The 12,869-nt window shown below is 39.2% G+C and overlaps 1 protein-coding gene across 3 annotated transcripts in view; it reads right to left on the minus strand.

Moving 5' to 3' along the window:
- LOC126106472 (zinc finger protein 628-like) overlaps nt 1–12,869 on the minus strand; it is a 142,453-nt gene that overhangs the window by 44,627 nt on the left and 84,957 nt on the right. For all 3 annotated transcript variants that reach the window (XM_049912759.1, XM_049912760.1, XM_049912761.1), the window contains 3 exons: nt 10,959–11,033; nt 6,838–6,912; nt 1,983–2,057 (listed from right to left, as the gene is read on the minus strand). In XM_049912759.1, the coding sequence (XP_049768716.1) occupies nt 1,983–2,057; nt 6,838–6,912; nt 10,959–11,033 (225 nt within the window). The remainder of the gene's footprint in view (nt 1–1,982; nt 2,058–6,837; nt 6,913–10,958; nt 11,034–12,869) is intronic.

Below are 12,869 nucleotides of genomic sequence, written 5' to 3' on the forward strand. Positions count from 1 at the left end.
GACGCCTCTTTAGTACATTACATTCTGCACAGAAATTAGAGTCACCTTAGGTTCAAAAATCTAATCAATTGCTGTGCCTCATTTCTGACTGTATCACTATTAGGCATAAGAATAATACGAATATAAACATGACATGATATGTATAATCTTAGGTTCAAAAATCTAATCAATTGTTGTGCCTCATTTCTGACTGTATCACTATTAATACGAATATAAACATGACATGATATGTATAATCTTAGGTTCAAAAATCTAATCAATTGTTGTGCCTCATTTCTGACTGTATCACTATTAGGCATAAGAATAATACGAATATAAACATGACTTGATATGTATATTCTTCCGCGTTTGCTGTTGTCTCACTCTAGTTTTGTAGTTTATTAGGCAGACAGAATTTAAATGAGATAGCAACAAACACGACAGAATACATGGCAAAATGTTTATATTCGTATTATTCTTATTAGGAAGAAATTCAGAACATAGAGTTGGCCGTATTGACAAACATCCCTAGCAGTCTCGCCAGTCGGATTTTCGTAGTACATTGAAACGCTGCACCATTGGAAGATGAACAATACGGAATTTGTATTTATTTCGATGGATAATGTATGAAAATGCAGTGGTCGAAACTCGAGGTGGAGGAAAACAGCTCGTCTTCTACCTTTTTTTTTTTTAATTTATTTACTGATGGAGAGGTTTTGGCACCAGTATTTATCTTTGTGCCTGCAAAGCGTGCCTGTGTAGCGCTATATATATTCGACGGCAGAAGTTAGTTGTGGCGGCACCTACCAACATTTTTCAGAACTTCCACTTACTTTGCACTCGATTCTAGGCCGCAGGCAGTTTTTTGGATTACAAAAACCGGAAAAAAGTGCGGCTTAGATTCGAGTAAATACGGTATACATGAGCAGGTGTATACGCACACAAGAAAAAAAATTCCAGATTTTTCCCAGATCTCCTGGTTAAAAGTACACTTCTTCTGAATGAAAATACTCTACACCTTGGGTGGAAGTACACTTTTTCATGTTAAAGAGACACTACATTTTCCCTCACAGCTGTAAAACTTATCAATCCTTTGATAGGTACAGGTTTTTTACATCAGCATAAAACTTCCCAGCATTTCTTGTTTACATTTTACTGCTGCAGCATTACTCTACAGTTGTGAGCTAAGTAAAATCCTTTGTTAGCATATCAGTTCTTACGAAGCAAAATTACAAAAATTTAACTGAAAACTAAAGCAATGAAAAATTCCAAATTCTAAAAAATTTCCTGGATTTTACCTGGATGAAAAAAGTCGCACATATTTTCCTGATCTCCTGTTGTCCTGGGCCATATGCACCTTGATGAGGCACATGGCCACTCCTGCATGCAGGCACTTGGCCAGGCCAGTACTACAGCACAGGCTACAGCCCTACCTCCTGACCTCTCACATGTCGGCTGTTTGCATACCCTGCCTGCGGATACACATTCGAGCAGAAACAACATGGTGTTCACCACACCTTTTTCACATATGTCAGTTGAAAGCAGTTGTACTCTGTCTGTCAGACTGAGATGAGAATGGGGCTCAGCTGACAAAAGTCTCTTGTACACCGGTCACTGGTGAGTGCTTCAGTTCATCAACAGAAGAGATGAGAAAGCAAAGTTTCTCAGCTGAATAAAGAATACATGCTCTACAAGTGCTAAAGATGTCACACTCCTACTCGGTTTTTGGGAGAACAGACATACTCGAAAGTTATGATGGTGTCTTCAAACACACACACACACACACACACACACACACACACACACACACAAAAGCACATGCACAAAGATCACATTGGAGGTTTCTCAGTAAAAGTGGCAAGGAAAGCAAACTTTTCAATGTCTGTTTGTGGGTGAGCACGTGTTCCCACACTAACAAGCGTGTATTAAACAACAGTATATTGGTTTCATCTGAGACCGCTAATTCTACAGTGTAAGCTATTTCTGTGCCAAAGATGTCTTACCCCTTCGGTATCTGAATATACAGTAACTGCCTCTATCTGGAGCTCTTCTTCTTCCTTCACGTGTATATTTTCGCCCTGTAACATAAGCACTATTTTGTAAATCACACAACACAATGTGAAATGGCACATTCTTTATCTATTTTATGAAAAAAGGCAGATTGTTTTTTTTTGTGGGTTGGGAGAGGGGGGGATGGAATACGGAAATGTTTAATGTCCCATTGGCATTGAGTCATCAGAGATGGAGCACAATTTTGGATTGTTTCAAGGATGGGGAAAGTAACTGGCCATGCCCTTTTCAAAAGAACATCCTGGGTTTGCCTGGAGCACTTTAAGTAAATTAGGAAAAACCTAAATCATGACAGCCAGATGCCGATTTGAACCACGGTCATCCTGAATGCGAGTTCAGTGTGCTGGCCACTGTGCCATCTCACAATCGACTTGTGGAAGGAGGAGACGTTACATGGATCCCAAGTTTTCTTTTAATTTATAGGTTACTGCACAACCGCACCAAATTTTTTTTATCAGATTAAAACACAAGGGCAAGAATGCTACATTACATCACTTCCTACTGACTTGTTTCACATACAACCTCCTCACACAACAATTCATCTATTTCCATTTTTAAAAAATATGAATGAATCCCCAACTACCAGTTACAATTTGGGCAGTAGTTTACGAAAGGCACAGATTTAACATTCTTTTCACCCTCAGGGTGTCTACGTGGACAAGAAAAAAAAATTCCCGGATTTTTCCCGGATTTCCCGGTTAAAAACACAATTTCTCCCGGATGAAATTGCGTATAAAGCGGGTGAAAACACATCCGGGTTAAGTAACAGTATACTTTCCCTCGGAGCTATAAAACGTATCAGTCCTTTGAATCGTAAAGGTCTTATACCGGCGGAGGACGTCCCACCACTTTAGGAAACGAAATCCTGGAAAAACTATGCGTTTGGAAAGTTGTTTGATGCGAGACAATTATTTTCGTATTGCGAAAGTATTTACACAAATTCCACAAATTACAGCACGGTAGCTTCCGAAACTCTAAAATAGAGATTGCGTTGAGCGATGCACTTTTGTCAGCCAGTCATAGCTTACGTTATGTGACCTCGCTAGCGAATGACGGCAGTTATTCAGAGCACGAGGCCTACGAGAAAGACAGGCCGCGGCGCCTACGAGAAAGACAGGCCGCGGCGCGTACGAGAAAGACAGGCCGCGGCGCGTACGTTACGAAGTTACGCCGAGCTCGCTCAACTCAGCTAAGTGCGTTTCTACACCGGTTAACTCGTAAGCAGATGTGTATGTACGAACGAGAATTGCATCGTGTATTGGCATCCACTGTTATTAGTCCTACAATGATAGGAAGTCCGTAGGCCTACTAACAGGCTCTAATTTGGCAATTAAAATCGTGCCAAAATGATTATCAGTTGCGTAGAAAAGTCGAAGTGCTCTGGCATGAAGAGACTTGTGACATTGCTCAGTAACACATTATGCACATTTTTTTTGAAGGTCAATTACACTTTTTGGCATCGATTGCATAATTTTTTATCTATGAAAGAACAACATTAAATATGAAAACCAACCTGAAGCTCGGTCTTTTTTTAGCGTGTGTTACATGTTAAGTCATATCAAATACAAATGTGCCGGTAAAATTTTAAATAGTGGAATAAATGACTTATCTTCTGGGCCCGACATTTTTCAAATAGCTGATCCTCAAAGTGTTATGTTTTGAATGTGAGTTATAAAGCCCTGTGATTTAAGAAATTCACTGCACATTCTCACACGTAACATAAATCATCTTGCATGGAAATTTACTTTGAAAGTAACGCATCTCAAGCCACTATTCGTAATATTTTCTGGTGATTTCTTAGAAATTTAAACAGTTGTGACGTCACGCACATCGAATGCACGTTAGTTGTTACGGACGTACTGCATAATCTTCGACATAAAGCCTTTGACACTTTTCGGTGTCGGCAAACTGGTCTGTGCATTGTGTAAATTACCCATTTTCTATCCAACCAAACTTTTATTTTGGTGTTATTCTCTGATTTATGTTTCATTGTTGCAGTATTATTCAGCAGTAGTGGACTAAAGTTCTTTGTCAGCGTATCTGATCTTACACGTCAAACCTACAAAACTAACTGAAATCTAAAACAATGAAAAATCCCGGAATTCTAAAAAATTCCCGGGTTTTTCCCAGATTTGTCCCGGATGAAAAAATTCCCGGGTTTTTCCCGGATCTCCCGTATGTCCCGGGCCGTATACACCCTGACCCTGTACATATGATGAATTAAACAAAATACTTTGGTTTAATACACTTGAAAAATACCCAGCAAAATATAGCTCAACACAACCCTTACATTCTACAAACAACTCCAAAGACAATTAAAATCACAATTCATGTGGCCCTCACATATGACATGAAAATCTTTATACTGTGGCACACATTTCTCTCTCATATTCCCTGAAAGTGGTTTACCTGCAGACAAAATAATTACATTTTAGAAAATGGCACCATAAAATTTTCAAGAAAGAATTAAGTCAGTCGAAACAAATTCTAATGTGTATAGTTTACCTGTAATTGAGCTAATAGGATGTAGAGTTACAACATCAAAATGAAAACGACAGAACTGTGTATCACATTATTTACGGATGAACATACGTACTCCACTTGGGTGCAGGCAATATTGTACCTCAGACTGTATCTGTGTGTCTCTCTCTCTCTATCCTTGGCAATATAATCTTCCAACATGTTGTTGTGGTCTTCAGTCTGGTTCGATGCAGCTCTCCACGCTAATCTGTTCTGTACAAGTTTCTTCATCTCAGCATCATAGGTAGTACAACCTACATCCCTTGAACCTGCATACTGTAATCAAGTCTTGGTATGCCTCTACAATTTTTAATCCTCACACTTTCCTCTACCTTAATGCCTCAGAATGTTCCCATAAACCTATTGCTTCATCAAGTTGTGCTTTAATGATCTTTTCTCCTCAGTTCAATTCAGTACTCCTCATTGGTTTATTCGATTTATCCATTAAACCTTCAGCAATCTCCTGTATCATCACCACATTTCGAAAACTTCTTTTCTCTGCTTGTCAAAGTTGTTTATAGTTGTATAAGCCTACATGACAAGAAAATAACATTTAAATTTATACTTGATGCTTCCATATTTATCTTTTTCAGAAAAGCTTTCCTCAATATTGTCAGTGTGCATTTCACGTACCTGTACAGTTTGTTTTTGTTGTCATTGGTTATTTTGCTGCCAAAATAGTAAAACTCATACAATGAGGTGACAAAAGTCATGGGATAGCTATATGCACACATACAGATCTCGGTAGTACCACACAAGCAACACTGCGTGAAATAACCACAGATATCAATGTGGGACATATGATGAACGTATCCTCAGGATGGTGTGGCGAAACTTGGCATTAATGATCTATGGCAGTATATGACGGATGCAAATGCCTTTGCTAACAGCACCAGTTCCTCCCCTGGGCTTGTGACCGTTTCGGTTGGAATGTAGCTGACTAGAAAACAGTGTCCTGGTCAGATGAGTCCCGATTTTAGTTGGTAAGTGCTGATCATAGGGTACAAGTTGTGCACAGACCCCATGAAGGCATGGACCCAAGATGTCAACAAGGCACTGTGCAAGATGGTGGTGGCTCCATAATGGTGTGGGCTGTGTTTACACGGAATGGACTGGGTTCTCTGTTCCAAACAAACTGATCATTTGATTGTAAATCGTTATGTTTGGCTACTTGGAGACCATTGGCGATGGAATATTTATGGATGACACCACTCCCTGTCACGAGCCAAAATTGTTCATGATTGGTCTGAAGAACATTTTGGACAATTTGACTGAATGGTTTCGCCACCAAGATCGCTCGACATGAATTCCATCGAACATTTACAGGAAATAAGCGAGATGTCAATTCGTGCACAAAATTATGCACCGGCAATACTTTTGCAATTATGGATGACTATAGAAGCACCATGGCTAAATATATCTGTTGGGGGCTTTCAACAACTTGTTGAGTCCATGCCATGTTGTGTTGCTGCTCTATGATGGGCAAAAGGAGGTCCGACACAATATTAGGAGGTACCACATGACCTTTGTCACATCAGTGTATACTAAATTGTGTCTCATTTCCTGTCCAATTCCCTCAGTGTTGCCTGATTTTATTCAACTACACTCCGTCACTTTTGTTCTACATTTTGTCGACATTCATCTTATAGCATCCAACAAGTTGTACCTTTACTTACGGGCAGAGTTCTGTATATTCTCTGTAGGACTTACAAGTTCAAGCAAATAGATAAAAACCTTTTCTTTTATTCCTTGAACTCTGTGGGACCACATGAGCCATAAATGATTTTCACACGTAAACATAATTATGCATCTATTTCTCCATCAACCATAACTGTTCCTTGACAGTCTCATCATAGTGAGGAGCTTGGTCATTTGGACAACTGTGTGACAATGCAACTCATATATATTACACTGAAATGTGAATGCTTGCTATTTATCAGTCCCTAAAAGCATTCTTGGCCTCATGTCAATAAAATTAGACACAGAAGAGAGATAAGGTATAGATGACAGCTATATTCCTACTTTGTAATATTAAGCACCTGCGTAGCTATCATTTCATACTTGGTGAATCCAGATATAACTCGGGTACCTTCAACTGAACTACATACAAATCATATAGCAATATAAAAATTTATTTTTTACATCTCCACTGCATGTTTACCTGGTCCCCCCCCCCCCCCCCCAAAAAAAAGAAAAAAAAAACCATCAACCACATTAACCTAGTACAATGTAAGATATTCACGTAAAGATCCTCACACGGGAACCTACCTCATCACTATCAGAGAACACAGTAACTGCTTCAATATGAGGCCCTTCCTCCTCACGCATGTTTACTTCCTCATCCTGCAACAGGCAGATAATTTATAAAAAATCATATACAAAAATGGAGTGTTTCAAGATTTTTTTTTTTATCAGTAAAAGCAAGGATGCACATATAAAATGTTCTAGGTTTTACAGTCAGAAACTTCTAACTTGTTCTTCCCTCCCACTTAGGGCTCTGGGCATACTTCTTAAATTTCTGAAAAGTCCCATTTCCATACACCTTGTTCATCTTTCACCATGTAAAGTAATCTCTGGTCCCAAAAGTACATCTAAATCTACATATGAGGGCTGTTCAAAAACTATGCAACCTTATTTTTTATTACTAAAACCAACAACAGTACTGGGCAGGCATGCTCTCTGTCTTTAAGCATACATAGTGTCAGAATTTTTTCATGACTGTACAAAAACCAGTCACTGTCTAGACATTGACAGGTGTGTAAGTGGCAGTCATCGGTTTTTGTGCTGAGGGCAAAAAGGCAAAAAAGGCTGGACACTGTTATTGCAACCACTCTTGTTTTAAGCTTGGCGATTCTTAAACTGAAACGATCCACAAGATTTGACAAATGCCTGGGGATGAAGCAATGGGTACTGTACAGATAAAGGACTGGTACAGCCACTTCAAAGACTGCAACTCATTAGTGAAAAGCAACACACGTTCAGACAGGCCCTCAATACCCACAAATGAGGCTGTTATTGATCACCTACGGACCCTGGTGTTTCAGGACAGATAAATCTTGATCAGAGAACCTACAGATGAGATTAAAATTAGCATTGGATCCATTCATTAAATTTTAACAGAATATTTGGACCTCAGGAGGACTCAGTAAAATTTGTGCCAAATTTGCTAACAAATGAGCAGAAACAATTTTGTTTCTAGATCGCACAGGACATGCTGGATACAGTGGACAGTAATCTCAACTTTCCTGACACAGTCATCACTGATGAAGAGTCCTGGGTTTATGGGTACCACCCAGAAACAAAGTTCCAGTCAGAGCAACAGAAGCATCTACTATCCCTGAGGCCCAAAACAAAGGAGCAGCTCCACAGCAATGTGAATGTCACGCTGCCCAACTTTTATAACTCCAATGGCATGATCATTCATGAGTACACCCCAGCAGGTACTAATGTCAGTAGGCGGTGCAACCAATAGGTCATGTATCACCTTTGTGAAGCAGTTAGATGCAAGTGACTGAACTTTGGGCAGTGGGGAGTTGCCACCTTCAGCACCACAATGCATCCACTCATCACTCTCAATTAATTCAGAGTGTTTTGGCCAAACACAACAGAGCTTCAGTTTGTCAGACTCCCTATTTCCCTGACCCAGCACCGAGTGACTTCTGACTTTTCCCTAAACTGAAAAAAGACTCTGATAGGGTCTGTATTTCAGAACAGAGAAGACATCATCCAGAATTTGATTCAGCAGCTGTGCACCATACCAAAAGAAGCTTTCCGGCAATGGCCCCAGCAGTGACAGCAGCATTGGAATGATTGTAATTACATGAAAAGACCTTGATGTGATGAAACATGACACAGTCACAAGGAGAGCAATCTTCATATCAATATAAAAAGCTTCCAAAACAGATACACACATTTGACCTTAGTGGACATGCTCTGTTAATGTATTTGATACTTCTGTGATTTGCTGACACAGTTATGACTTTCATTTTAGTGAACTTAGTGTTGCATGGGAGTGCCTTTACTGTGAATTTACCACCACATTTTCAATGACCACAAGGCAATGTGCCACATGTAGGGGCTTTATAATTCATGTAGCTGATGATTTGAGGATGGCAATATAACTTTGCTCAAACTAGCAATCAGAATATGTATTAACTGCACCCTGGGCATTAAAACTTCTATTTTGGATGCTTTTTACACTGAAACACAACTCTTTTTTAATGAAAGCCATCCCAACTCACTTATCAAAACCAAGACACTCTTCCCCCCCCCCCCCCCCCCATTTTGGGGTAATACAAAATGAGCTACCCTTCTTTGAACTTTTTCATTGTCCTCCATCAATCATATCTGGTAAAGACTCCATAACATGCAGCAATTCACCAGTACAGAGTAGACAAACGTTGTGCAGGAAGTCTCTTTAGTAGAACTGTTGGAACTTCCAAGTGTTCTGCCAACAAATCACAGTCTTTGGTCCACCTCACAACATTTCCTATCTTAGGGTTCCAACATACAGTGGTGGAAATATTTATTGCATCACAATTAACAATTTTTGTTACAATCCTTGAATAACAGAGCAAAATTTGCCTGATTTCTCTTGATTTCTATCGGAAATGAATATACACAATACTTTTTGTCAATTTGTTTTTATTCTTAATTTTTGTTTCTATAAAAATGTTTGTTTTTTATAATTTAACACTTTCTTGAATAATGAGTGTAAGTGGTTATGTCAGCTATTCTGAAATATGAATACTAATTTTGAAAGAAACACTGCATATTAATGTTTTAACATAACACAGATGAATTTTAGTGTTTGTATTGCCTCATATGAACACACTGTTGCATTTAATACTTTGTTGCTCTACCACGCATCTTAATCACTGCTTGGCATTGTGAAGGCACTGAAAGAATTAACTTTTTAATGTAATCCTCACTCAGTTCATGAAACCACACACACACACACACACACACACACACACACACACACACACACACACACACACACACACACACAAGGGTCTCCAACAGCTCCCATTTATTCCATGGCTTCTTTTTGGCGACAGCATTTCCCATAACCTTCAAACAGTTCTCAATAGGATTGAGATCAGGGCCTTTTCCAGGCCACTCTAATACTCGAACCACATTCTGTCGAAGGAAAGATTTTACCTGAAATATGATAATTAACCAAGAAAGTAATCTGCTTCACATTTGGTACAAATATTACTCACAGGACTCACATTCAAAGCAAGGAGTGGAGTCATCCTGAAAAATGCACTTGGAAACATCTCCAAACTGGTCGCTAATGGTTGGCATAAGATTCCTTTCAAGGATGCTTATGTAGGTATCTGCGCTGACAGTGCCACTGACGAAGTCCAGATGACCTACTCCGTGACTGGAAATGCACCCCCAGACCATCTGTCCTTGTGGGTGTTTGACTGTAAGTGTTATGCATGATGGCAAAAATTCTTCGCCTTTTCTTCGACGCACAGACAGTTTTCCATCTGAGTCATGCAGATTAACTTTGGACTCATCTTAAAAGATTACTTTGTTCCACATCTCTGGTGTCCATGTCGCATGTGCCTTTGCCCATTGTAGTCCCTGTTGTCGCATTATCTTGGTCAATAAAGGCTCCCTTCTAGGACGACGGGCTGAGTGTCCAGCCTCCAGTAGTCTATTTCTGACATTTCTGCTGGTTACTGAGATGTCACACATTTCTTCCCAGTCTCGCTTTAGTTCAGTTGATGACAGGCAATGATCGTTGAGCAAAAGCCTTTTCAATACCCTCTCCTGTTTGGCAGTAGGCGCCCTTTTCCGACCTCTTCCTTTCTCACGATCAACATTTCCTTTTTCCCTGTATTTCTTTAGTAACCTTTAAATCGTAGACTGGTTAAATCCTATCTTAGAGGCTAACTCTCTGGTGATGAGACCAACAGATGAATAAGCAAGTATAGCAGCTTTCTTTCCTGGCGTTTATTCAACTGACCTGCCCATCTTCTCACTGCAAAGTCTCAACTCAAAATGGCAGTATAAATACTGGTTTCATTGTAAAACCAAACGACAACAACAAACAGTTGTGTATTGTTGGAAAACATGTGTGAAGAAGTCAGATTATTAAGGCAAGAATATGTCAACAAAGCTTAGCAACAATGTGACTGGTATAACCTGAAGCAAACTGCTGCAAAAGACAAAAAGACGAAGTAATTCATTGTGATGCAATAAATATTTCCACCACTAAGTTGTTTGTAATTGTAATCTCTGTGTATTTAGCTGAATCAGCAGCAGATTCATTATCAACTTCTATTCAAGAGTCTGCTGGAGACTGGTCAAGAGAGCATCTGCTCTCACAGTCAGCCACCACAGAAACTATGAGATGCGCAAACAGTAAATACTACCTCCTGTGCTTCAGGAAAATCAGTTGATGCTTCAATTTGGAGCTCCTCTTCTTGCTTCACTTTCATCTCTCCATCCTGCAAGACAAATCCAATATTACATATTACACATTCTCGAAGGTAACTTAAATCACCATTTAAAAGCTATACAGCTAGTGACAAAATTATTTTATAGCCTTATAGTAAAGCTAAATACCTCATGTGAAACCTGCGTTATTAAGTTATGTCCTGTATAACATTTTTAGTGTGTTTTTCATTTTTAAATGTGAAGCTACTCAGCCAAAGAGCCAACAGAAACTACATGAAAATATGCTCTGTTAACTTTGAAAGGAGGACCACAAATGGTCTTAAGCGGAACTTACATATTTCTGCAAAATACAAATAGAATTTGAAAAGTGTACATATTTACACCACAAAAAAATCATATTAATATTGCAAAATTGGTTCATTACTTGAAATCTGCTGTTCAGGATCCAACCATAAGCATTGTATGCTGTGTCCAGTAATCTAATCCCTCCTATTATTCTGAAAGAATCGAAATACAATTGGATGTCCCTAGAGGGAGATCGACAACACCTGCAGTTATCTGATGAAACAGATCATTGAAAACACACAGAATTTGAGAACCTACTTAGTATTTGAACATTTGGAAAAAAACCTCTCATGCAATTAACACAGGAAAACTGTGGAGCAATATAACAAAGAAAAAAAGGATACTCACTTCATTTAACAAACACCTAAAAAACTTTCATGATGATGTAATAATCATGTTAGGTATAAATGAGGAGCTGGCAGCACCTTTCATCACTCAAAGGGGGTCAGGTGTGTGTGTGTGTGTGTGTGTGTGTGTGAGAGAGAGAGAGAGAGAGAGAGAGAGAGAGAGAGAGAGAGATATGGAGGGAGGGAAGGGGGGGAGGGAGAGAGAGATGGAGTCACATGCACGAGGTTGCAAGGGCGTATGCACTCACTCACACACACACTCTCTCTCTCTCTCTCTCTCTCTCTCTCTCTCTCTCTCTCTCTCACACACACACACACACACACACACATACACAATTTACTGTTTGAATGGAAAGTTGAGGTTCAAGCAGGTCTCAGAATAGACAGAGAAACTAAGAAACTACTGTACTCTGAATTATGTGTTTTAAGCAGATGATACACAATTTTAACAAAAAAGAGGATGACCTGCAAAAAAGAATTTACCTTCTAAGCAGATCATCCAAGGACTAAATTATGACTACATCTACAAAGAAACTAATGCAATGGCAGGTACAGTGGAGGGCCCCATAAGAAGAAAAACAGTGGTGAACAATACTGCAGTATAACAGGTCAGTCATTTTAATTAGTGACATCACACACAGGTATGACAAAGATATAGGAAAAAAGTAGCAAAATTTGCAGAAATATGAAGAACAATAAACAAGACACCAAAAATAACATGAACAAAGTTTTGTAAAGTAATAGGCATACCCCCACTACAAGACAGAAGTGAGATGTGGGTTATCTCTGAACAACAAGAAAGTAAGATCCAGGCAGCTGAAATGAGATTTCTTAGGGTTGTAGAAGGCTATACCAGAGCACACAGATTCAGAAACAACATTAGGAAGGAACTAAACATATTTATCATAAAAATCAAACCTGAAGGCAACAAAAGGAAATGGAGAGAACATCCCAACAAATTAAACTGCAGCAGACTTCCTTACGAAGTCAGAAGTTATAATCCAGCACGCCAAGGTTGCATGAAAGGCCAATGCAGAGATGAGCACTGTAATGGGCAAAGGCTAATATCTGAAGTGCAGAAGAACAAAACTGGTCCACTGCATTTCTCAATTATAAGTATAATCTAATCTCTCACAAGTTCATGCTTCTTCAACAATCACCAGTTTTCTAACACTCCCCATACTTTAGCAGTGT

Source organism: Schistocerca cancellata, chromosome 10, assembly GCF_023864275.1.
Source record: "Schistocerca cancellata isolate TAMUIC-IGC-003103 chromosome 10, iqSchCanc2.1, whole genome shotgun sequence".
NCBI classification, from domain to species: Eukaryota; Metazoa; Arthropoda; class Insecta; order Orthoptera; family Acrididae; genus Schistocerca; species Schistocerca cancellata.